The 26,324-nt window shown below is 53.5% G+C and overlaps 1 protein-coding gene across 5 annotated transcripts; it reads left to right on the top strand.

The window, feature by feature from the left end:
• Miga2 (mitoguardin 2) lies at positions 1–26,324 on the top strand. 5 transcript variants are annotated; one of them, XM_048812912.1, is made up of 16 exons: positions 1–143; positions 2,782–3,023; positions 4,203–4,413; positions 5,924–6,036; positions 6,843–6,960; positions 7,293–7,429; positions 13,866–13,983; positions 14,637–14,737; positions 15,219–15,334; positions 16,417–16,489; positions 16,696–16,782; positions 20,710–20,808; positions 21,097–21,453; positions 21,867–21,920; positions 22,591–22,707; positions 22,940–26,324. In XM_048812912.1, exons 2-16 carry the CDS (start codon positions 2,928–2,930, stop codon positions 23,144–23,146), a joined length of 2,004 nt encoding a protein of 667 aa, XP_048668869.1. In that variant the 5' UTR covers positions 1–143; positions 2,782–2,927; the 3' UTR covers positions 23,147–26,324. The 5 variants fall into 5 exon arrangements, with proteins under 5 accessions (XP_048668869.1, XP_015352944.1, XP_048668871.1 ...); XM_015497458.2 differs by having other exon boundaries at positions 21,097–21,231; positions 22,940–24,857; XM_048812913.1 differs by having other exon boundaries at positions 141–277.

Raw genomic sequence — 26,324 nt, 5'->3', positions numbered from 1 at the left:
CAAGGCGGTGCCGAGTAGTTTGGCGGCGTTCATTGGCTAGAGCCGGTCGGCTGGGCTCGGAACCACGCCCCCTGCGGTCGCGGGTTTGGTTGCGCGGCTGCCGGGGAAGGAGACGCTGCCCTTCCGCAGCGATGGGATCCCGGGTGAGTGGCGGCCTGGCTGAGTCGACCCTACGGGCGGGCAGCGGGACAGGGTCCCAGACAGAAGCTTGCGATGCGCGGGGTCAGCCCTGCGCAGGGAACTGGGCGGGTGCAGGTGTCCCGGCCCAGGCGGACCGGTAAGGTGCTCAGGATGGAATGAGTAGGTACTCGGGCCGAGGGAAGCGCGAGAGGGTGCCTTGCTTGGCGGTAGAACGAGAAGGTACCTGGGTCAGAGAGGAGACACCCGGGCCTGGAACGTTGCTGGTATCCGAACATGAATGCAGGTGTCCGAACCCAGACTGAGAAAGTACTCGGGATGGAAGGACCAGGTGTGCTGGCCGTGGGTGATGCTGGAGGGTGCCTGGACGAACCTCAAGGATATTCTAGGAGTAGGAGTCAAAGAGGAAGGGGCCTGGCCTAGGCAGTGCAAGATATCCGGAATGGAATGAGCACTGCTGTCTCAGTGCTTGTCTACCCAGTGCTGGGCCAGGTGGGAGTTCGGAGGTATATGGGATGGGATGAACAGAAGACTGGGCACAGGGTGGCCCAAGGGAGGGCCTGGGTTGGGGACATTCTGGGGTCAAGATGGATTAAAGGGTACCCAGGCCAGAGGCCTTTGGGGGTTGTCCAGAGCAGGGGAAGAGGACCTAGGATGGAAGGCATGGGCATCCAGGCTGAGAGTGTTGTAATGTCTGGAAGTGGAATGAGGAGGTGCTGACCCAAGATTGTAGAGCAGGAAAGAGGTGGTTGCCCAGGTGGAGCCCTGCCTTGCCCAGCGATAGGTGTCTTTGTTGGGGGGGGGGGTGTTGCCACAGGGTTTTCACTATAGTTAGGAGGTGGAGGCCTCTTTTCCTCTGGCCCTGGCTTGTGCCAGGGGGATGTATAGGTAGGTCATGAATGGACTGGATTTGGACCCTTCCCTGCAATGAGGTGGGCTTGGAAGGGAAGTTGTTACCTTCTTCTCAAGGGGGACAGCAGAGGCTATCTAGACTCTCAGGCAGACAAATACCAGGCCTCAGTGCCCCCTCTACCTGTCTGGCTCCTGGCACATGCATCCGTGCTCATCCTTATAACCCCAGGTGGGCTTCTCAGAAGCTCAGGGGCTTGAAAGTCCTTCAGGTGTGGCACAGACAAGCAGTGGAGTTGGGGAAAGCAGTGGCTGGGAAGCACCACTGCAGCCTTAGACCACCACCCCCACCCCCACCCCCACCCCCACCCCCGCCAACTGGGGATATTTGAGTGACCTCAGTGAAGTTGCTCACTTCTCAGAGCCTTACTTTCCCCATGATAACTGTGGTTATCATGAGGGTTCTGCTGTGGCTGGACTCAAACCTGTAATAAGTGCTTTGGGAAAAGTAGCTGCTGAACCTCTGATGTTCTTATCACCCCAACTCCAGGCCTGAGCCAGGCTTGGGGATGGGAGGAGGGGCTTGCAGCATGACCTGGACCAACCACTGGAGGTCACAGCTAATCGAAGCCTCCTGACAACGTGGCAGTTTCCTTAGTCCTAGAACGGGAACGTCACTGTGCCATCATTCCTTGCACCCCACCTCCCAGCCTCAGAGCTGGACTGATAGGACTGTAGGTCCTTCCCACTCACTGGGGATAAGCCGTCTCTTGTGCTGGCCCAGTGATTTTGGCCACTATCCCAGGGAGACAGGGTCTGTCCTGGCCTGTGTGTTCCTTCTGCTTGAGGTCCCTTGAAGGCATCCTTAGGCTTCGTGCTGGCAGTTGGGGAACACCCTGCAGGGTCTTAGGATCTGGGCTGTGTGATCAAGGTACTTATTCCCTGGCTTTGGAAGGGAACAGTAGGATACTCTGGGAGGGTTTCAAAAGGTCCAGAGAAAGCTGCTCTTGTTCCCTGTGGTTCTTCTGGGCCTGAGCTTCCTGCTTCCTGTCAAATTTAGCAAAAGGGTTGCATTGAGCAGTCTAGAGTCCAACAGAACTTGATCCAAATCCTGACTCCCCACACCAGTGTGACTTTGGACTCCTGACAGCCTCCCGAGACTCAGTTTCCTCATTGGAAGGTGGAGGCAGCACAGGCAGAAGGGTGAGTAGGTAGCATCTGCTGTGATGTTTCCCAGCAACTCGGGAGGAGGATGAGGCAATAGGATTATGAGTTCAAGGCCAGCCTGGACAACTTAGTGAGACCCTGTTCTCTCTCACCTCCCCCCAAAAAGAAGAATTGTGACAGATCGATGAAATAACATAGATAAAGAGCTCAGCATAAAATAGCCATTGTCCTTGTCTGGGGAGTGGACCCTGCTGTCCTTTTCTGGTACAGTCCACAGAGCTTAACTTCATGGAAGGTGAAAAAGATGTGATTATTCTCAGTCTTGGGCTGAGAATTTTGTTTAGCAAGTGGCTCGGGGCTTAAAAAGGTGACCTGTCCATCTCCCAGGCCTGGGTCCTCTTTTTGGCCAGCATGCCAGAGGTGCTGCCTTCTGCTCCCAGGGCTCGAGGTGGGCAAGGGTCTGTGAGGATCTGGCTGCCCACCTGCTGCCAGGTGCAGGGTCTGGGGCCCAATTCCAGCTGGTGTTCCAGACATAGGCTTTGTCTCTCCCTGTGCTCTGAAGCCTTGTGTGGATCTCTGTGTCCATGTGTGCATATCCATGTGCTGACCTGGTTGTCTGTCTCTCAGATCTGTGGAGGGACTCTCTGGTATGAGTGTCCCTGTCTGGTTGGCAAGTGGACGGTGCCTCAGACCCGGTGGGCAACCAGCTGAAGGTGTTCTCTTGGGAAACTCTTGGCCCCACGGGCTCTCTTGCCTGGGGTGCCGGTCCTGCCATGGCGTTCCGGAGGACTGAGGGCATGTCCATGATCCAGGCTCTGGCCATGACGGTGGCGGAGATCCCTGTATTCCTGTACACAACCTTTGGGCAGGTAAGGATGGGGATGGCCCTGCCTCTTATGCTTCTGGTCCCTCAAACACTGAACTGCTCAGCCCAGGGACCCTCAGTGTCTGGGAGAGCTGGGCCCTTGTCACTGATGTCCCAACCATCAGGTGTCATCTCTGAGCAGAGTAAGAGGGACTAGGTTAGGGGTCTGGGCCCTGAGCCTGGTCTTCACATCAAGGCCATGTGAGTCCTTGACCTCAGAGCTTGTCTGCAGAAGCAGGTGGGCTGCCTCCCTGGCAGCTCAACTTTCCTGGCTGACCTGGGCTCTTTTGTTTTTTGGTACCAGGGATTGAACTCAGGAGACCTTGACCACTGAACCACATCCCAGCCCTATTTTGTATTTTATTTAGAGACAGAGTCTCCCAATTGCTTAGTGCCTCACTTTTGCTGAGGCTGGCTTTGAACTCGTGATCCTCCTGTCTCAGCCTCCTGAGCTGCTGGGATTACAGGTGTGGCCACTGCACCCAGCTGACCTGGACTCCTGGCGCTTCTTTTTTTTTTTTTTAATAAGTTTTAGTTGCCAGTGAATTTTTTTTACTTTATTTTTTTAATTTTATGTGGTGCTGAGGATCGAATCCAGGGCCTCACACATGCCAGGCAAGCGCTGTACCACTGACCACAGCCCCAGTCCTCTGGATGCTTCTTGAAGCCCTATCCTATGGGATGTGGTCCACCCAGCAGGCTCCCAGTCCAGCGAGCAGAGGGCGAGGGGAGAGTGAGACGCATCATCATCTTCCCAGAGTCTTTGAGAATCGAGGGCCGGCAGACCGGAGTTCCCATGCTGCCTCTGTCACTATGAGCATGTGTCTTAACCTCTGTGACTTCCATTCCTCACCTGGACAATGTGTCACCGGGATGTGACACAGCTCAAGTGCTGGTGCAGTGCCTGGTGAGAGGCGCTGTATCCCTGTGCCCTAGGTCATCCTGACTAATGACTTCAGGGATGCCTGCTGGACCCCAGGCCTCAGCTCCTTGGTGTTGGCCCTTTTTCATCTTTATATATCTGTAGTCCACTTTCAGAGAGGCTGATCAGGTCCTCTCTCCAGTAGTGACTACCTTTGTCACTTATCTGGTCAGTGCAGGGACATTAGGTGCCCAGCACCTGAGTGCTCTTGGGATAGTGTTCCCTGGGGCAATGTAACCAGCCACCCTCTCTTTCCCACAGTCTGCATTCTCACAGCTGCGGCTGACCCCAGGCCTGCGCAAGGTTCTCTTTGCCACAGCCCTCGGGACTGTGGCCTTGGCCCTAGCTGCCCACCAGCTGAAGAGGCGCCGGCGGAGGAAGAAGCAGGTTGGCCCTGAAGTTGGAGGTGAACAGCTGGGCACAGTGCCCCTGCCCATCCTTATGGCCCGGAAGGTCCCATCAGTGAAGAAAGGTAAGCTTGCAGTGGGGAAGCACTGACTTGGTCACATTCCAGGGGCCACCAGTAACTGTGGGGTCTTGGGCTAGTGCCTTCCGTCTCACAGCTAGATTCCCACCATCCAAGAGACAGGGGTAGAACCTTCTTGCAGTCATCGTAAGGGTCTAGTGGATGGTGTGCCTGATGCACATGTCCCACCAGTGGGTGGTTCCAGGGACCCTTTGGGAGCACCCGGTACAGAGGGGCGCTGGTGGGTGTGGCCGGCTGGGGGCAGTTCCCTGAGGTTCAGGGACAGGAAGGGCCTTTGGCTCTTGCTGTAGCTCCCATCCCGTGTTTTAGAAAACTGAGCCACAACTTGCCTGCGGCGATAGTCACCCTTTTCGCATAACACTTCTGAGCGTTGACATTCATATGGTCATATAATCGGCCCACAGCAATAACCTTTCTGTCATCCCCTCATCCCCCCCAGTCCCTTTGTCCTCAGCCCCTCTCCCCTACTCCTATTCCTGGCAGACGCCCATCTGTGGCTAGCTGGTATGGGTTTAGAAAACTCATGGCTCCTTGTAATCTATTAAATGAAGCTGTCTGCCACACCTGAGCATCCTATCAATCTGTTCCAGCGCCAGGTGTTCTCATAAACTTTCACCTGGAGAGAGATTCATTTTAAGAAGCCAAAGCCTCCTTCTGGGGAGAACTTTTTTTTTTATTTGTTTTTTTTTGTACCAGAGATTGAACCCAGGGGTGCTTAACCACTGAGCCACATCTCCAGCCCTCTTTATATTTTATTTAGAGATAGGGTCTCACTAAGTTGCTTAGGGCCTGGCTAAATTGCTGTTGCTGAGGCTGGCTTTGGACTTGCAATCCTCCTGCCTTAGCCTCCTGAGCTGCTGGGATTACAGGCGTGCACCACCACATCTGGCTGGAAGAAGAATTTTAGATATAAAATTTCACAGCAAAATAAAGTTTTATCTTTATAGTTAGAAGAAGTTAACGATAGTCTTGTCACCTTGCAGTGGCCCCTGGGAGGTCTGGACCCATGTCCACACCAGCCTCTAGTCTGCTTGCACTGTGCCACCACTACCATCCCACTTCACCTTTGACCCCTTCCCTTCTTTACCCAGGGCCTCATGCATGCTAATCATGTGCTCTACCACTGAGCTACACCCCAGCCCCTACTTTTCTCACTTAAAAAAAAATTTTCTATATTTTAAAAATGTTTTTGTCTTGACTCCCTCTTGGAAGGAGGAAAATTCCAAATCTTTCACATAACCAACAACACAGGGAAGCAGAGTACGGAGGCAGGGAAGTGGCCGGACCTCATCCTGAGCTCATCCCAGCAGGCCTGGGATGCTCCTCCGGGCATGGTCCTGTGCTGGATGACAGGTTAGGGCTTGAGCAGAATAGCAGGAGCCCCGTGTTCCTTGGCTCTGCTGTTCCCTGACCCAGAAGGTCAGGACGTGCTCCCAGATGAGGACTGCCAGGGAATTGGGGGGTTTCTGCATGACCTGCCTCCTGTTCCTCACAGGTTACTCCAGCCGGAGGGGACAGAGCCCCAGTAGCAAGAGCAATGACACTCTCAGTGGCATTTCCTCCATTGAGCCCAGCAAACACTCAGGCTCCTCCCACAGCCTGGCCTCGGTGAGGAGCTGGGGTGGGGATGGCCAGGGAGGGCACCCAGCACAGCCCCCACTCTGCCCTCAGGGAGCTTCTGGACTAGCAGGAAGACGGGAGAAGTTTCAATTTATTCGTGCCTTTGTTCATCCATGCATATAGGTCTTCAGAGATGGCTGCAGGCTGCAGCCACATGGGAGAAAGGTGGACAGGTGCAGAAGAGAGAGGCTGACGGCCTCTTGGGGAAGGCACTTATCTCTGAAAATACCTTTCTTCATTCTTTTCTCAGACACTGAGCAAACGCCTGCGTGGTGACAGGGACACTGCTAGGTGCTGAGGATCTAGAGATAAATAGGACAAAGGGAAGCTTGTTTTTTCCTGGGGCAGTGCTTCAGCTCCTTCACTCGTCTAGTTAATAATGCACTCAGCAAGCTCGAGCCCAGCACCACCCTGGGGACACGGGGGTGAGCAAGGGATGGTTCTTGTCCTCTGGAGCCCATAGCCTCTGGCAGGAGGGCGCAGCCAGTCCTGTGGATGAGAGACTGGCAGGTGGTGGGCACTCCTGCCTTCTGAGTCTGTCTGGTACAGCAAGGACTGGGAGCATGTTTCACAGGCAGACACTGAGTGCCAGGCGGGCCTTGGCCTGGTTCCTCCTGTGTTGGTGGCTCTGGCTGGCATCGTCAGGTGCTTGAGCTGTGGATTCAGGCCATTCTGAAAGTTGAACAGTGGCCAGGCTTGCAGGATGGTTTTGGGAGGCTGTGGGGGTGGGCTCAGAGGGGTCCTGGAAAGGGTCTGCAGAGTCCTCACTCCTTGACCTTGTGCTTGGCACCCAGATGGTGGTGGTGAACTCATCCAGTCCCACTGCTGCGTGCTCTGGACCGTGGGACATCCGAGGGATGGAGGAGTCTGTGCCCGTCACCGACGACAGTGCTGAGCGTCTCTACGCACAAGGTGCAAGCAGGAGGCTGACTCCGCCAGGGCGGGGTGGAGGAGGGCTGCCCAGAGCCGCTGGGGCTTGGGCCCTGCTCCAGGTGCTGCCCCAACCCTGCCCCAAGCCCCCCATTCAGTGATTTTCAGCCCTTTTTGGACAGGGGACAGTGTCCAGGAACAAATTTGGTCTAAGTGAAGGCCTGGAATCTGACCAACTCTGAAGAGTGGTCAGACCCAGCTCCCCAGGCATGCTAGGTTCTCCTTTTCCTGTGACTCCCTGCCTCCCTCCATGTGCGCCCTTCTTAAGCAAGGCTCGGGAGGCGGGGCCTGACTGTCCTCCTGCCTGTGCCCAGGCATGGAGCTCTTCGAGGAGGCACTGCAGAAGTGGGAGCAGGCCCTGAGCGTTGGCCAGAGGGGGGAAGACGGCAGCACCCCCACGCCAGGGGACAGCCTCCGGAGCCCTGAGACTGCCTCTGAGGCACTGTCAGAGGTAGGTGGTCTTCCTCCACGTCTTGCCCCCGGGTCATTTGAGGTTGGTGACGTGGAACACTGGGCAGCCGCGCTGTCTGTGACTCCTTTCCTTCTTGGCCTGAAGCTTCCCATCCATGAGGGCATTATTGGGATTTATAAAACAGTCCACGATGGTGCTTGGCACAGTGCCTGGCACTTGGTAGTTCCTCAGTAAATGATTATCAGACCCCTCCTCCCAACTCTGAGAAAATGTGCATTGACGAAAGCCTGGAAGGAAATGGGCCTCCGTTCAGAGGGGATTGACTCACGGGGCCTTTTTTGTTTGTTTTTGGTACCCGGGATTGAACTCAAGGGCACTCGACCACTGAGCCACATCCCCAGCCCTATTCTGTGTACTTTTTAGAGACAGGGTCTCACTGAGTTGCTTGGCACCTCATTTTAGATGAGGCTAGCTTTGAACTTGTGGTCCTCTTGCCTCAGCCTCCCCAGCTGCTGGGATTACAGACGTGTGCCCCCGGGCGGGCTGTTTTTCTTTTCTTGGTGTATTCTTTTGGAATACTGTCTAGGTGGTTTTCTGTAGTGAATTTTTATTTTCCAATATTAGGAAAGAAAATAAAGGTGGCTGCTGCTTTTTTTGTGGGGCTGACAATTGAAGCCAGGACTTCACCCATGCTGGGCCAGGACACTGCCACTGAGCCACATCTGCAGCCCCAAGGCTTCTGTTTTTTACAGTAAACATTTCTGTGAAAAGGGCACCAAACGCATGTCCCAAGATGGATGTTCACTGAAGTTAACACAAAATCCTGGAAACTACCTAAATACCTCTAGCCACTGCAAGGAGCAGGGGAAATCTGTGTGGACGGACAGGCCCAGGGTGTGTCATTTGAGTGAAAAAAATAAGCCAGAGAACTGTGTGCATAGCACTACCCTGTGTGCAATGGCTTTGAACAAGACGCACGTGTATGTGCAGTAGAGAGCACTGGTGTGTTCGTACATTTCCATTTTTCTCTGAATGGATGCATTTACTAGGGGAGAGAGGTATTAAGAGGGAGGTGGGAAAAACTTCTACTTTACTGTGCAGTACTTTTCTTTTCTTTTTGAATATTTTTAGGTTTTGTTTTGTTTGTTTTGGTGCTGGTGCTGGGGACGGAGCCCAGGGCCTTGCCATGCTTCTGTTGCTGAGCCGCACCCTCAGCCTCTCTGATTCTTATAATGTTGAACAGACCCTTATGGCAAGGTGCCGTAGTGATATCTTGGGCTGTTTTTTTTTTCCCCTCATGCCTTTCTGTATTGAAAAAGATAAAAAGCAAAACCAAAGGCTGGTGGGTCCCTGTTCTGCTGGAGGACAAGCAGGAGCCCTCTTTCAGGAATGGCATGATGGTATCTGCAGCCAGCCAGGAAATCGCAACAACTTGAGGCGCCAAAAACAGGGAGTTTCCAGAGACTTGGGAGATGATTGCAAGTTCAAGGTCAGGCTCGGCAATTTATCAAGACCCTCAGCAACTTAGTGAGAGCCTGTTTCAAAATAAAAAATAAAAAGGACTTGGTCTGTGGCTCCCTACTGCAGCATCCTGGCCCCAACCTTCAGTTCTAAATCAAACCAAACCAGACAGGGAGTTTAATCCAGGGACTCAGTTGCCCGGATGAGGGAGGAGCTGGAGGGATGTGGGAAGAGGTTGTGGCCCTGAGCCCAGGTCAGGGCTGTTCTATGGGAGCTGGACCCACAGGGGAACTCACGGTGAAAATGCCCACTCTTCCACCCTGCACCTCTGTCTGTGTCTCACCTGCGTCTCCCGTTGGCCAGGAGCCATCAGGTGGGGGTGCTGGCAAGCAGTTTGCAGACCTGGATTGCACCTGGCACAGCCGCTCAAAGGCTAAGAGTGCACCTGCCCTCTGCCCTGACTGGGGCATGAGCTCAGAGGCCTCCTGCCATGTGGGCATGCCTGCAGGGGCCGTGGGCAGACACGAGGGCAGGGAAGTGCCTGGGGCATGGTGTAGAGGGCCCACGCTATAGCCCCTTGATGCCAGTCCATGCAGTAGATGATGGACACCTGCAGGCTCTGTCAGGGAGGGGGAGTGAGCGAGGCTGCTTTGTTTCCCAAATTATACTCATTGCTGAAGCTGCATCTTAGGATCCTGGATCTTGTACTGTTTTCCTCACTGTGAAAGCAATGGAATCCCCACTTGGAGAACAGTGAAAACCACAGAAATCCCAGAGAGGAAAATGGAGGAGCCCAGCCCCTGCCCTCGCAGCTCATGGTTGTGGTGTGGGGCGAAGGCCCTCAGCCTCCTGGCTGCTGGGCTGTCACACAGGGTGCTTGTCATTGAGCCCCCATCCTTTCCCAGGAGTAACCACCGTGGGCCCCCAAAGGCATATTTCTACACTATAATTTTTAAAACAACTTTATCAAATAGAATTCCCATGCTATCAAATTTATACACTTTCTATAATTCAGTGGCTTTAGTAGCTTCCTGGAGTTGTCTGTCCATCATGGAAATTGCTCCCAGAACATTTTCATGAAACCCCTTGTACTTCAGCAGTCACCCCCACATTTCCTCATCCCCCAGCCCTGGACAACCGTGAGTCTCCCTTCTCCATATATAGATGTGCGTATCCTGGACTTTTTTTTTTTTTTAGACAAATTTTTAATATTTATTTTTAGTTTTCGGCGGACACAACATCTTTGTTTGTATGTGGTGCTGAGGATCGAACCCAGCGCCCCGCGCATGCCAGGTGAGCACACTACCGCTTGAGCCACATCCCCAGCCCCCTGGACATTTTTTAAAAATCTTTATTTTATTCATTTATTTTTATGTGGTGCTGAGGACCGAACCCAGGGTCTCGCACATGTGAGGCGAGCGCTCTACCCTGAGCCATACCCCCAGCCCTATCCTGGACATTTTTATAAGTGGAATCATGAAATATGTGGTTTTCTGTGGTTGGCTTCCTTCATATGGCATTGTGCTTCCAAGATTCACTGCTGAATGACATTCCAGCATATGGATATCCATTTTATGTATCCACTTGATTGATTTTTATACATCAGTAGATGGATGTTTGGGTCATTTGCACTCTGGCTGTAATGAGAACGCTCTATGAGCATTTATGTAAGGGTGGTATTTTTGATTTTTGGTTTTTTGTTTGTTTTGTTTTGTTTTTGTACTAGGGATTGAACCCAGGGGTGCTCTGCCACAGAGCCACATCCTCAGCCCTTTTATTTTTTGAGACGGGGTCTTGAACTTGAGATCCTCCTGCCTCAGCTTCCTGAGTAGCTGGGATTACAAGTATGTACCACCATGCCTGGCTGTTTACACTTCCTTGATAGTATCCTTTGAAGCACAAAATTTTTTTTTTTTAATTATTGGTACTGGGGATTGAACGCAGGGGTGCTTTACCACTGAGCCACATCCCTAGTCCTTTTTATGTTTTATTTAGAGACAGGGTTTCACTGAGTTGCTGAGGATGGCTTTGAACTTGCAATCATCCTGCCTCAGCCTCTGAGTCACTGGGATTACAGATATGCACCACCACCCCCAACCAAAATTTTTAATTCTAAAATTCAGTTTACTTATTTTTTAATTTTATAGCTAAGAAACTTTTGCCTACTCTGAGGTCATTTTACAGCAAAGTAGTGAAGTGAGCAGGCTGCTGCCAGAGCTGCTAGGCTCTTCTGGCCACACAGACGTGCCCTGGCCCTGCTATAGAACCCAGCAAAGAGGCCCATGGGTCTGAGGTCCTGTAAGCTGAGCCTGGGTCTAGCTATGCCAGGCTATAGCTGGATAATCTGGGACACTTCTTGAGTTTTTAAAATTTTTCTATTTTCTTTCTTTTCTTTTCAATACTAAGGATGGAACCCAGGGCCTTGTGTAATGTAGGCAAGTGCTCTATCACTGAGCTACAACCGCAGCCTTTTTTGGGGGCGTGGGGGGATTGAATTTAGGGGCAATCAACCACTGAGCCACATCCCCATTTTTTTTTTTTTTTTTTAATTTAGAGACAAGTCTCACTGAGTTACTAAGTGCGTCACCATTGCTGAGGCTGGCTTTGAACTCACAATCCTCCTGCCTCAGCTTCCAGAGCCACTGGGATTACAGGCATGTGCCACTGTGCCCAGCCCGTAGCCCTTTTTTTTTAATATTTATTTTTTGGTTGTAGTTGGACACAATACCTTTATTTTATTGATTTTTATGTGGTGCTGAGGATCAAACCCAGGGCCTCACATGTGCCAGGCAAGCTCTGTACCGCTGAGCCACCACCCCAGGTACCCACAGCCCTTTTTTTAAAAAAAAAAAAAAAAATTTTATTTGTATTTTTTAGTTGTAAATGGACACAATTCCTTTATTTGATTTATTTGTTTTTATGTGGTGCTGAAGTTTGAACCCAGTGCCTCACACGTGCTAGGCAAGCGCTCCACCACTGAGCCACAACCTCAACCCCCACCCCCCCAGCTCTTTTTAAAAGTTCTTACTTTATTTTTTGAAACAGGGTCTGGCTAAGTTCCTAGGCTGACCTGGAACTTGCGATCCTCCCACCTCGGCTTCTGGAGTCGTCACCATGCTCTGCTACCTCCTTGTATTTTCTCTGTGAATCTGGATCACAGTATCCCTGCCTTCCCAGGACACCTTGAGGCTGAACAGCGAGGTCCCTGTCCAGGGCAAGCCCAGTGACTCCCAGCCCTTCCAGCCCTTTCTCCCCAGCAGCCTCCTCCCAGGGTCCAGTTACATGCAGGGGCAGGCTCTGGTAACCTGCAGAAACACAGTAGTCGGCTGGCTCGTGTCTCTCCCTGGGCCCAGAGCGCTCAGGGTTCAAGGAGGCCTTGGAGGCCACAGGGTGCTGTGTAGCAGAAGGCAGTGTCCCAGGAAGCCTGCTCACTCCAGACCTGCACCCCCCCCCCCACAGCCAAGACCCTCCTGGGCCTCTCTGCAAGCGTCCCCTTGCCTCCCTCATCCTCCCACACAGCCTTCCCTCTGCTGGCCAGCCTTGTGATCTGCTGGCTACAACCCCACAGCATGGTGCTGGGGTTCTTACACTCTGCACCCCAACACCACAGTAACAGCTACATCAGTCAGCATTTTATCGCTGTGACCAAAATACCTGACACAGGCAAGTTGGAGGAGGACAGGTTTATTTTAGCCCATAATTCCAGAGGTTTCAGTCCGTGGGCGGTGGGCCCTGTTGCTTTGGGGCTGAGGTGAGGCAGAACGTCTTGGCCGAAGGGCTTGGGAGGAAATGTACTCAGCTCATGGCAGCTGGGAGGCAAAGAGAAAGAAAAGGGGCCAGGCAAAAAATGGTCTCCCAGTGACCTACTTTTAAAAATTGGGCCCCACCTGCCATAATGCCATTGAATGGAGTCCATGAGTGGATTCTTCCACTGATGAGGTCAGAGCCCGCGCAACCCAGGCACCTCTCGAAGCCCCACCTCTGAACCTTGCTGTGTTGGGGCTGAGCCCTCAACACGTGACCCTGGGAGTCATGCCAGACCCAAGCACAGCAGCTGTTACCTGCAGTCAGGCTCTGTCCTCACAAGGCAGTGCTGCTGAGGCTCAGTGCAGTGCTTTCCCAGGCGCGTGTGGCTAGCAACAGGGAATTTCATCCCATCTCTTCTGGCTCTGAACTGCTCTCATGGTTAAAATAATAACTACAGTAATTATCATGAAAGCTGGAAGCCACGGGCTGTCACTATGGGCCAGTGTTTGTGTGAAGTGTTTTGCATACTTTTTCTCATTGAAGTTTTTCCCCAAACTCTGGGAGATGGGCACACTCATTTCCACTGACAGATAATGAGAAGCTCAAAATGGGAAAATTATTTGCCAAGGGTCACACAGTTTGGAACTGGTGCCAAGATCCACACCCAGGTGTGTTTGGCTGCAGAACAGCACTGTTCAGTAGAAAGCCCCATGTTAAAATTTTGTAGAGACCATATTAAAAAGCAAAAAAAGCCAGGCATGGTGGCACTCACCTGTAATCCCAGCAGCTCAGGACATTGAGGCAGGATTGCAAGTTCAAGTGCAGCCTCAACATCTTATTGAGACCTAGGGGATGTAACGGAGTGATAAAGCACCCCAGGGTTCAATCCAATATTCAAAAAAAACAAAGGCAAAAAGAAATTTTAAGTTTAATTTTAATGATATGCTTTATATCACTTGGTGTATCCAAATTTTGATCATTTCGGCCTGGAGATGACCTAAAAGACTGCTGAGATATTTTGCATTTCCTTTTGGCTCTAAGTGAGGGATCCATTGTGCATGTGTACGTAGGGATGTCTGTTGGGACTGGCCACATTTCAAGTGCCCATGGCCCTGGTGTCTCCTGTCATGGGCAGCAGGTCCAGAGCTCGTGCTCTTGGTGCCAGGCCCCAGTGCCTTCTCCCCTTTCTCCAGGGGCTGGATGGGGCAAGAGGCCCTTCACTGGGGAGGTGGCAGGCGTGCGTTGATGGTCACGGCTTTCCTCACAGCCAGAGTCACAGCGCAGGGAATTTGCGGAGAAGCTGGAGTCCTTGCTGCACCGGGCCTACCACCTGCAGGAGGAGTTTGGCTCCACCTTCCCCTCGGATAGCATGCTGCTGGACCTTGGTGAGGGGGCCATAGAGCAGCTATGGGGCTGAGGGTGGCAGAGATAGAGGTATAGAGGAGCCAGAGAACCAGGGGGCCCCTTCGGTGCCTTAGACAGCTCCTGACTCCCGGGGCCCACTGGGGGTCTGGCTTCATGCACCCAGTCCTTGTTGCATAGATGAGGAGCTGAGGCACCCTTTCAGCAGGGCCAGTAGAGCAGGTGAGGCCCCAGGAGCCCCTGGCCAGTGTACCTGCGCAGCCCTTGGGAGCAGGCCTTGGGGCCTGTGTCAGCATGTTCCTGAGCTCTGAGACCTTTGGGAGGCTGAGTGGCTGAGTGCCTTTGAAGGACCAGAGCCTTCTACACTTGAGCAGGCAGAGATGGGATGCCAGGAGTGGCCACTGCCTCCCTCAGGCCGAGTTCCAGCCTGTCAGAGGGGAAGCATCTTGCCCAGGACTGCACAGTAAACTGAGTACTTTCCTGCAGAGCTGAGGGGCCACCAGACCTCAAGTCCAGTGGTGTGACCATGGCAAGTCCCCTTGGCAGCTTGGAGTCCACACCTACCAGGCCCAGGGAAGACACTGGAGGCCAGGAGGGCTCAGTTGCCGATCCCTGTGCCCAGATTCCTTTCAGCCCCGAGAGGGGCCTCAGTTCAGCCCTCTCACTGCTCTTTCAGAGAGGACCCTCATGCTGCCCCTCACCGAGGGCTCGCTGCGTCTGCAGGCTGACGACGAGGAGAGCCTGACTTCGGAGGACTCCTTCTTCTCAGCCACTGAGGTAACTGGGGCAGGGAACCAAGCAGGCTGGGCAGCCCAAAGCTCCCGGGAGGCCAGCCTGGGAGCACTGGGCTGTGGGAATGTGAGGCACTTCCTCCAGCTGGAGCTGAACTTCGCAGAAGCAGAGTGTCGCTCCCTGGGGACTCTGAATTGCTGAGGACTGGGCCTGAGATGCTAGGCATCATGGCTAGAGAGGAGGCCCACCCGGGGCTCTGGCCCCTACTCATCTGTCGTGGGGTTGGTGCTTGGCATTAGCCTCCTGTGTGGCCTCCAGTGTTGGGCACACACATGTCCTTGCCTGGGACAGGAGGACTTGAAGCCAAGCCTCCATCTGATGGACCAGTGTTCCCTCTGATCTGCTCTGAGAGGGGCAGTGGTCAGACCCCTCGGGAGCCTCTGCCGGCAGAAGGGTAGGCAGGCGCCCTCGCCTCGTGGAGTGTTGCTCGCTGGCTCCCTCAGCCCCTCCTGTGTCTCTTCCCCAGCTCTTGGAGTCCCTGCAGGTGGGGGACTACCCGATCCCACTATCCAGGCCTGCTGCTGCCTACGAGGAGGCCCTGCAACTGGTGAAAGATGGGAAGGTGCCCTGTCGCAGCCTCAGGTGAGGGTACAAGGAGGGCACAGGAGGCAGTGGGCGAAACCCACTGCGTGGAGCTGGTGGAGGAGCTGCTCGTGGCTTCTGCCCCTGCTGAGGGAGACCTAGCTGGTCTTGAACTAAGTCCAGCAGGTCCGCTAAATGACAGCTGCAGGGCTGGGGCTCAAAGGTAGAGTGCTTGCCCCGCATGCGAGGGGCCCTGGCTTCGAGCCTCAGCACCATGTAAAAGTAAATAAAGTATTATGTAAAAAAATTTAAAAAACCAAAAGTTACAGTAATTAATAGTTAACCATTGTTCTGAGTTCTCAAATGGTCCATCCCAGCAGCACAGTGGACACAGTCCTACACCATGTCCTGATAACCCTTGGTAGTAGAGGTTAAGAACCCAGGCTTTGGGGACAGAGCCCTGGCTTCTGTCCAGGTTCTGTCCTTTGTAGTGTATGGGCCTGAGCAGGTCTGTCCCTTCTCATCCTGCTTTTGTCTGTGCTTATATTTCGGTCTCTTTGCCATCAGAGAGTTAGCTTTTCTGTATAGTATAAAACTCAAATTTTCCTAAGGCTTGCAAATTCATGTATTTAAAAGTCCACTGATCAGGTCTGGGCTGGGGAGTAGCTCAGTTGGTGGAGTGCCTGCCTTGCATGCACAAAGCCCTGGGTTTGATCCCTAGCACCACACACACACACACACACACACACACAAAGTTCACTGATCAAAAATGGTTGAAAGTTCTGGTTGAATCTGTGGTGATCTGGACAAAGGGCAGCTGCAGCAGGTGGAAACCCCCTGCCTGATGTGCTGCCCTCTGGGAGCAATTTGACCATTTTGGTCCTTTGCCAGTGATGGCTGAGGGCTGGTTGTGGCCTAAAGGAGGCCAAGGTCAGCCCAGCCACCGTGATGAGGAGGCTGGCCTCTCCTCAGAGACCATCCGTCAAACCTCTGCCTCAGGCTGTGGGAGGCTGAGGCCTACAGGGAGGCGTCACAGTGCCAGGTGAGGCTGGCAAAGCTTCCCACTCCCCACCCGAGTGCGCCCTGTCCCCCACTTGACTTTGCTGAGCAGGCAAGTGTGACACTATCTGTCCTCCCCTCAGGACGGAGCTGCTGGGCTGCTACAGTGACCAGGACTTCCTGGCCAAGCTGCATTGTGTGCGGCAGGCCTTTGAGGTAGGTGTGGTCCAGGGCCTCTTGGGGAGGGTGGAGCCAAGGATGAGGGGCAGTGTGGCCATGTGGTGTGCACATGGCTTCCATCTTGGCCAGAGCGGCCCTGTGCAGGATACCTCCTGGGCAGATGGGATCTCCTGCCCAGCCCATTGTACTGCCTCCTCCATGGGCAAAGGGGCCCCAGCAGCTCTCCCTTCCTCATCCTGTAGGGGCTCCTGGAAGACCAGAGTAACCAGCTGTTCTTCGGAGAGGTCGGCCGGCAGATGGTGACAGGCCTGATGACCAAGGCTGAGAAGGTAGCCAGGGTGGGGTTTTTTTTTTTTTTTTTCCAGAAAACAATTTAAAACCAAGCAGAGGAGCTTTGACTTCATCCTGTGAGCAGTGGAGGAAGGGCTGAGGTTTGACTCCCTGTGCCAATTTTGAAAAACAAAAAATCTGTATTGCTTTTTATTTCAGATTCCAACATAGTACAGTTTTACAAAACTTACCAATTATAAAACACAAACTGTAAAAGGTTCCCCGCACCCTCTCTGCCCAAGGGGGCCCCTGCTGCCCAAGGGAAATGTGAGCCTGTCTATGGTTGGGAACGTGCCCCTTCTGCCGGCTTCTGTGGAGGCTGTTCACCCCTGGACACTGCTGTCTGGTTTCCCAGCCTTAGGACCCTCCCAACCGCCTGCAGCTTTGCTGTGTGATCTAAGGGCGTAGCTCACCCATGAAGGCACCTCAGGCCCTGGGGTGACAGTTACTGACTGTACAGCAGTCCACATCACGGACAGCACTACTTTAGTTCTCCTCACTCAGGTCCCTGTGGTATCATGAAGTCTCTGCCCATGGTCTTGGCAGGAAGTTTTGAAGGCCGGCAGAGCTTGCCAGTTTGCCCTCGGCAAGGCCTGGACACTTATATTCCCATGAGATATTAGTAATCTTTCTATTCTTTGTATTTTATCCATTGCTTTATGGCTGTTTGGTTATGGGTGAGGTTGCATAATTTCTCGTGTTTATTGGCCACTTGTGGGTTTTTTGTTGTTTCTTTAACGAATTGGAGCAAAGTTTTGGAACAGGCCTTTTCCCGAGTGCTCTGCCCACATGCTGGAGAAGCGATTCTGAAGTCCATATGTGCCCTCATCCTCCATTTCTGAACACCCTTCATTCCTGCTGCCTGCCATGTGCAGCCTGAGCTCTGTTCTGTGGTGGCCTCACCCTGGCCAGAGCGAAGGTCCCAGGGCTTCCAGTGCACAGCAGGCCCTCCGCCTGATCTGGGCCTTCCCCTGCGCTGGTCCCTGTGTGCCTAGCACACTGTTCCTTAATTCTTTTTTCTTCTTTTTTCTACTGCATAAGATTGTTTTTATTGACAGCTGGGTCTTTACATTTGAATGTTAATTTTTCATCTGTTTATTTCTAGGAGCTAGAACCACATTATCCAGCCAATTCTTTTTTACTTCAGCAATTTTATGTGAAATATACATAGAAGCATGTGAAAAAGTATGTGTAGGACTTAATGAATAAAAAGATGAGGGTTCACTCTGGCTGTGGTGGCTTCAGTGCCCTGCATCCTGCTCAAGCCCTGTCCTCCTCCCGTCTCAGTGAAGCCCACGAGGTTCAGGGCAAGTGCTCCTTGAACATTCATGTTGGCTGGGTGGCCACCTCCAGCACCTACCACTTACCTAGCAGTGAGCGCTTTACTTGCATTTCTTTACTCGCAATTGCTTCTTGGAGCCTACTGCAGCTCCTGTGTGGCAGAGGGGACGGTCTGGACTCTGAGCAGGTTAGGCGTGCAGCAGGGCTTTGCACCCAGGTGGGCCTGGCCTATCCTGTGCCTGTGGCCCGCTCTTTGTGGCATCCCCAGGAGGACAAGTGAATGAGTGAACAAAGGCTGAGCAGGTGCCAGGAGCGGGGCAGACCAGCCCCTCTGGGGCATGCCTCCGTCCAGCCTCTGCCCCGGGCAGGACTTGGGCTTTGTTGTCATTAAGAAGTGCAAGAGGCTGTCTGGCAGCTCCCGAGCGCCACAGCCTGTGCTGAGCTGTGTGACTACAGCAGGAGCCAACGTGGCCCCATCAGGGCCCCCAGACAGGTGGCCAGGGCCAGGCCATCTGAGAAGATACTGGCCCTATGGGGCGTGGCCAGGCCCTGGAGTTACAGCATCAGGCTTCTTCCTCACCGTGTGTCAATGGGCCAGTCCCAGAAACCTCCGGGTCATTGTATGTGAGTGGGTCCCTGTGTGTGAGCGGGCATGTCCCATGTCAGACCTGCTCAACTGGCTTAGAAGTGTCAAGGGTCAGTTACCTTCCTCCTTGACATTGATATTGAGGGTCATTGGTCATTTGTAGGTAAGGACATAAGGCTCTGGGGGTGCCCGGACAGCCCAGGGCCATCTCTAAAATTCTCTTTCAAACTTAATAAAAACAGTGGGGTAGTATGGTGCATGCCTGATGAGCCCAGGTGCTCGAGACCAGCCTAGGCCACAGTAATAATAATAATAAGTAAAATGATAATAAGTAAGTAAATAAAGAAATAAAATTGTAAATTGTAGGGCTGGGGATGTAGCTCAGTGGTAGAGCACTTACTGAGCATGTGACTTGCTTAACTTATATATATTTTATATATATATATATAATTAACATATATATACACACACACATATATATATATGTATCTATCTATATAATATCGTGTGTGTGTGTGTGTATATATAAAGTTAATTAAGGATAAAAAAAATTGAAAGTGATGATAGCCAGGCACAGTGGTGCACACCTGTAATCCCAGCAACTCAGGAGCCTGAGGCAGGAGGATCATGAGTTCAAAGCCAACCTCAGCAACTTAGCGAGGCCCTAAGCAACTCAGCCCTGTCTCTAAGATCCGCCTCTAAATAAAATATAAAAAAGGGCTGGTGATGTAGCTCAGTGGTTGAGCACTCCTGGGTTCAGTCCTCAGTACCAATAAATAAATAAATGGTTAAAAAGTTGATGGGTGGATGCTCTTTGTAGGAAAAACTAAGGAAAAAAAAAAAAAGCCAGGTGCCATGGCGCATGCCTGTAATCCCAGTGGCCTAGGAGGCTGAGACAGAAAGATTGCAAGTTCAAAGCCAGCTTCAGCAACTTAGTAAGGCCCTAAGCAATTCCCTATCTCAAAATTTAAAAATGGGCTGGGGATCTGGGGGCGTGGCTCAGTGGTAAAGTGCTCCTGGGTTCAATGGGGGTGTGGGCACAAAAGAAACCAAAAAGAACAAAGTAAAAACTGTCTCTGATTCTACCCTGTTCACAGTTTGATGAATATCCACCTGTTGTCCCCTTTTGCCCATGGTCTTTATAAATGTCATCAACCTGTCATCCTGCCTGGCTCTTTAGAGCATCACCTAAAGTGGGCATAACTCCTGATGGGGAGTCAGCCATGCTTAGAGCAGACCCTGGTACTTCCTGTCTCTGCGCAGACCCACGTCAGCAAACTGCATGGAGAGGCTGACTGAACCACAGGGTCTCAGAGTGAAGGTGCACGGTAGAGCTGAGGGTCTTCGTTCTTAGTAGCGTTAGCAGTCTTTTTTTTTTTTTTTTAATATTTTTTCAGTTGTAGTTGGACACAATACTTTTATTTTATTTATTTATCTTATATGGTGCTGAGGATTGAACCCAGCGCCTCACACATGTTAGGCGAGCGCTCTGCCCCTGAGCCACAATCTCAGCCCCAACATTAGCAGTCTTTTTGATTGACTGATTGATTTTGCTGTGCTGGGGATGGAATCCAGGGCCATGCACACACTAGGCAAGCACTCTGCCACTGAGTCATGCCCCAGCCCTGCATTAGTCTTAGACTCTGTATTGAACACTTAAGTGTCAGGCACTGGATTGATTGTCTTAGAGGCAGGAGTTCACCAGTTCCCCCAGAACAGCCTTATGAATGTGGGCTGTAGCTTCTCGTCTCACCTCTGAGGCCCAAGGTCAAAATTTGGATCATACACCACCTGACTAAAGCTCAGGTTCTCGTGCCTCCCTTGAGTCAGGTTGTGCTGTGCCTGTGCACATCTGGAAGGCAGCAGGTGCTCCCTGGTTCTCTGGAGAGGCCCACTGCAGCAGGCAGTAGATGCTTCCTCACCTGGTCTTCCCTAGGGCAAGGCCCCATCCCTGCCTTGGCATGTCCCCATCCACAGGCCAGCCTGTCCCTGTGGATCTCATCCAGCTGGGGCTTGGGGCCTCTCCCACAACCAAAACAGGCTGTGCTTCTCCCTACAGAGCCCCAAAGGCTTCCTGGAGAGCTATGAGGAGATGCTAAGCTATGCTCTGCGGCCTGAGACCTGGGCCACCACTCGGCTGGAGCTGGAGGGCCGTGGGGTGAGTTGGTCTGTGCTCAACTTCCTGGGCTCCTCTGTACCTGAGATCCTTGGGGGTGGGGGAAGGGTATGCCAACTTCTGCCTCTCTTCCAAGCAGCTGAGATGACACCATTACTGCTCAGAGCCCTGGTTCCTGCCCTGCCCCAGGCACAGGCATGAGGGAGGTGGCCTCTGTTGCAGAGCAAGGGAAAGATATATACACCCTCCACATGTCACATCCAGGCTCCTTCTGGCTTCAGCCTTGCTGTGTGCACAGTGGCTCTGAGCCCAGCCCTGAACTCCCCGCAGGTGGTTTGCATGAGCTTCTTCGACATCGTGCTTGACTTCATCCTCATGGATGCCTTCGAGGACCTGGAGAACCCCCCATCCTCAGTGCTTGCTGTCTTGCGAAACCGTTGGCTGTCAGACAGCTTCAAGGAGACGGTGGGCCACTGTCCCACCCCAAACCTCACATCACAAGATCCTGGAACTCACCTGATCCCTTCTCATGCCATCACTGCTTGGGGCACCAGGGCTGGGCACCTGCCCATCAGTTTCTGGGCCTGCGGTTTCTTCCTGGGCACCCTAGAACTGCCTTTCACTGGGTCCAGCACCAGGAGCGAGCCTGGCCTTTCTGCAGCGTGGATCCCCAGCTCTGCTCACTCGGTGCTGGCATTACTTCCACCCAATAGTGATACATCCTATTAAGTGAAAATAGGAGGAAACAACCAAAACAAGAAGAAATGAGGCACAGAGTAGGAGAGAGTCTGCTGGACCACAGGGACTCTTCAGCAGTCACTGTGATTCCCCCAACCACCAGATGGGATGGGGGCTTCATCCTGGCCATTTTCTATGGGAGGAAACCCAGGCTCAAGGAGAGCAGCACCTAGTTCAGGGCCCCTTGCAGTCAAGGCTAAATTCCTGAGTTAGGGGAAAGAAACTAGAGCTCAGGACTGAGCCCCATCTTCCTCCCTGGGGTGGGGTGAGCTGGGGATAAGGGATTAGAAACCAGGCAGGGTGGGTAGGGGCTCTGGGGTTGGCCTTATTCTGACACCGAGGTGGGTCCATCTCTGCTCTAGGCCCTGGCCACTGCTTGCTGGTCGGTCCTGAAAGCCAAGAGGAGGCTCCTGATGGTGAGTGGCCATACAGTCACCAGGGAGCCTAGTACCAGACCTGGTTCTCAGGCGAGATGGGTGGGAAACACTGGTGCAGGGAGGTCTCCCGAGTCCCCAGACTCTGCTGCACCTTTGGCCTTTCTCATCTCCTGCACTGGCCACCTTTCCTGCCCTCACCCCTCCGTTGGCCTGGAGCTCCCCATGGTCATTTTGGTCCTTTTTGTCTCACCCCCCAGGGCCCAGCACAGAGTAGCCATTAGGAAGTGTCCAGGGACTCGCCATAGGGGAAGGGACATCCTGGGAGGGCTGTGCACAGGGTGGGCTGGCGGGTCAAGGCAGAATGCCCAGGGAGCAGGCAGAGCCCCTCCTCCCACGCAGCATGCTGGTGACAGCCGGCTGCATTCTCTTAGCTGCCGTCCATGCTCACTTTGCCCTCTGGGCTCTGCTGCCCAGCTGGTACCAGCTGCCACTGCCAGTGCTCTGGGCACTTCCTTGCTGGGGCCTCCGGAGCCCCGCCTCATGCAGTTCCCACAGCAGTCTCCTGTCCCAGTGAGGAATGGCTGTGAAGTACCCATTGCTTGCCCAGGGCCACCTAGCCACCATGTAACCACCCTCAGATGCCCCCCAGGACCTGGGGGCGCTCACCCTCCCTGACCACAGTGCGCTTCCTTAACTGTCGCCCTGACAGGTGCCAGATGGCTTCATCTCCCATTTCTACTCCGTATCGGAGCACGTTAGTCCCGTCCTGGCCTTTGGCTTCCTTGGACCCAAGCCCCAGCTCGCTGAAGTCTGTGCTTTCTTCAAGGTACACAGCAGCACCCCTCTTTCCATGCCCCTGGCACAGGAGCCCTGGAGGGGCCAGCAGTGCAGGGAGGGCCTGGACCTGCTCCCAGAGGAAGGGGCCAGGGGCAGCAACAGGAGAGTAGCCCAAGGGTGGGAGAGGATGGGTTGGAGCCCTGGTGATCGGGAAGGGGACCTAATGGGTTTCGAGGACATCGTTGAAGGGCCCAGGCCCAACACCAGCCCTGTGCCCCCAGCACCAGATTGTGCAGTACCTGAGGGACATGTTTGACCTGGACAATGTGCGCTACACATCGGTGCCAGCGCTGGCGGATGACATCCTGCAACTGTCCCGGCGCCGCAGCGAGATCCTTCTGGGATACCTGGGGACACCAATGACCAGCAGCATTGGCCTGAATGGGGCACTGCCCCGAGAGAACGGGCCCCTGGCAGAGCCGCAGTAGTGGCAGGCATAGGCTGGAGGGGAGGTGGCTGGCTGGCCTCGCTCATGCAGATGGGAGAGAAGGTGACCCTCCCTCCTTTTGGGTTGGCACTCAAGGGCCAGGGTGGCCAGGGCAGTTGCCTCTGAGCTTGCCCCACCCCCCTCATCTGGGAATCCCCAAAGCTCAGAGAGCAAGTTTCCCTGGACAGGGCTGGAGGCATGGAGAGGCCTACCTGACTGCTCTCAGCTGTCTCTGGGGAAGGGTCCCTGGGAGAGGGTGGCATCGTGGAGACCTGGGACAGGAAAAGCCAAAGTCCTGTGAGTGTGGGGTCCCAGAAGCTCTGACTACGCTAGGGCTGTCCACAGGTGGGCTCTGAGGGGGGAGGTAGAGGTGGGAGCGGCACGGCCTCGTGGTGAGCATCACGGAGTCCTGAGCTACAGCACCCTGCACCTGTGTGGCCGGTCTCAGGACCCAGGTGTCCTCTGGTCAGTCCAGAAGGCCCCACCCTGCCTGCCTCCTGCAAGAGTTTGCAAGTGTGCACAGGGGTGGGGGACAGCACCTAGTGGCAAATGTCTGGGTCATCCAGAGGTTGACAGAAGGCTGGGCTGCAGCTCCGGGGTATGGTGTTTGCAAGGCCCTGGGTTCCATCCCCAGCGCTGCCAAAAAAAAAAAAAAGATTGTTTTTTCCAGGACAGAGGTGGGCCTGCTCCCCCTGGCAGGGACTGGCCCTGACAAACCTGAGCACCAACCCAGGATACTGTCCCCCCATGTGCCCATACCCTGCCAAAGACTGTCATTTCTCCTTCCACCTCTGCCACCACCAAAGATGGAGCAGGTGGTGCTGGGTGCTCCGGGCTCCTCCCACCTCCCCTGGGAAGCCAGGAATTCCCTGAGTGGTGCTAGGCTGGAGTTGGGGGTGCTGACCAGGGGTACTTGGGACCATCACCTGTGCTGCCATCAATAGCCCCAGGAGTGAGGGGCCGGGGACCACGGTGGGGGATGTCAGAAGATGAACACGGCTGGACCAGATCCCCCACCCTCATGGGGACAAGAAACTACCTGGCATTGTACCTTCAACACGACGCACAGACGCTCCAGGAGCTGACTAAGGGAGTGGAGCCCGCCTCAGGGCAGGCACCACCCGCTGCTCCTGTGGGGATCCTGCTAGCATCTGTCCCAGCAGCTGCCAGGGCTCTGCCAGCCCTTCAGACTTGCGGCTCTGCCAGTGTTTTGCCTGAGCTGGAAAATTTTATTTATTGCCTTAACAGTTTATTTGGAGTTTCTGCCCCTTCCAGGTTCTGAGACCTTTAGAGAAACAGACTCCTGGCTTCCCAGGCTGGAGCCAGAGCACTGGCCCTGGGACCAGGTCCCTATCCTGGAATGGGAAGAGCTGCTGGGTGGGGAGGGCACACCCAGAAGGGGGGACGGGTGAAGGGTGATGCTGGGCATGCCTGTCCTCTCTGAACCTGGTCCCCAGACTGGAGGACCCATGGGCACTAGTGTGGCTCTGGCCCGACCCCCTCCTGGCCCTCCATCCTCACATTCCCTCTTTTGCACTTACCCTGCGCTGTGAATGTACGCCTGGGCGCTCGCTGCCCCGGTCACTGGAAGTGGCGTTCTCACCTGGTCTTTGTTTACACGCCGTGCACTTGGCCTGCTTCCAGCTTCTGTATGGTGCAGCGTGTGGTGGAGCCTGTGCGTTGACCGCGAGTCCAATAAATGACGGACACCATCTCCTCCTGCACTGACATGGGGGTGGGGTGGCTCTTTGCTTCTTGGCCAAAGCAGAGGACAAAGAGCGGGAGAAACCCCTCACTGAACAGGACTACTGGTCCTGGGCAGTGCTGCGCTCACAGGCAGGCGGGAGGCGGGCGCCTTGGGCGCGCACTCGCCTCAGCGCTGTGGCAGGAAGGCCACTTCCGGGCCTTAGTTTCCAGGTCTGCAAGCTGTAGGCACTGGGCGGGGGGCCCACAGGCTTCCAGGCTCAGTTTCTCTGACTGCACTAGGAGAGCCTGGCAGGGGCAGGGAGACTCGCGGGGGCGGGGTGGGGGGGCGGTGCAGATCCAGCCTGCCATGTCTTCAGCTACTTCATGGACATCCGAAAATCACAAGCTGTTAAGTCTCAGCAACGTGGGAGGCTGAGGTAGGAGGAACAAAATTCAAGGCCAACTTGGGCAACTTAACAAGGTCTTGCCTTGAAATTAAAAAGTGGGCTGGGTGCCAGCAGTGGTAGCATAGCACATGCCTATAATCCCAGCACTCAGGAGGCTGAGGCAGGGGGATGGCAAGTAGCCTTAGCAATTGAGCAAGACCTAAGCAACTACCAAAATTAAAAAGTGGCAGGGTGTGGTGGTGCTGGGAACATAGCTCTGTGATAGAGTGCTTGCCTAGCATGCAAGAAGCCCTGGATTTGATCTCCAGGTTTTAAAAAAAACAAGAATTCAAATGTTACAGAAAAGTTTTGGGGGGAACCTTTGAAGTCTGGGGTTAAAACTGCTATTGTGGCTCAGTGGTACAATGCTTGCCTAGCATGTGTGAGGCACTGGGTTCAATCCTTGGCACCACTTATAAATAAAACAAAGGTACTGTTTTCATCTACAACCACACACACACACAATGTCGGGTTGTAGCTCAGTAGTGGAACACCTGCTTAGCATGCACAAAGCCCTGGGTTCAATTCCTGACCCTGCAAAACAAAACAAAGCCGATAAAGAACACCCCTAAAACTAATATTAGTATTTAGTACTTAGCTATACTATTTCCTGTATGTATTTTCCAATTCCTTGCTGTGTGGGTGTGGTCCTTGGGATTGAACCCAGAATCTCACACATGCTAGGCAAGCACTGTATCCCTGAGCTCCCTCCCTAGCCTTTCCTATTTTATTTTCAGACAGGATCTCGCTCACTTGCCCAGGTTGGCCTTCAACTTGAGGTCTTCCTGCCTCAGCCTCCTGAGTAAGAGGGATTCCAGGTGTGCACCACCACAGCTAGCTTCTTTTCCAAAATATTTTTAGTTTTCAGATGTGAACTTCACCCATGAATACTTGAAGCAGGTAGTTCAGAAGGTAATTCTTCTCCAGCAAGACCTGCACACCAAAGTCACACCTAAACTATTAGTGATTCTCTAGTGTGTTTCTTGGTTTGTTTTAAACAATTTTGTAAAGGTGTAATTTGCAAACGATAAAATGTACTTGCTGTAA

Source organism: Marmota marmota, unplaced genomic scaffold (genome assembly GCF_001458135.2).
Source record: "Marmota marmota marmota unplaced genomic scaffold, marMar, whole genome shotgun sequence".
In the NCBI taxonomy this organism is placed as follows: domain Eukaryota; kingdom Metazoa; phylum Chordata; class Mammalia; order Rodentia; family Sciuridae; genus Marmota; species Marmota marmota.
Note: the sequence above shows the minus strand (reverse complement) of the source record. Positions and strands in the feature narration are given on the sequence as shown.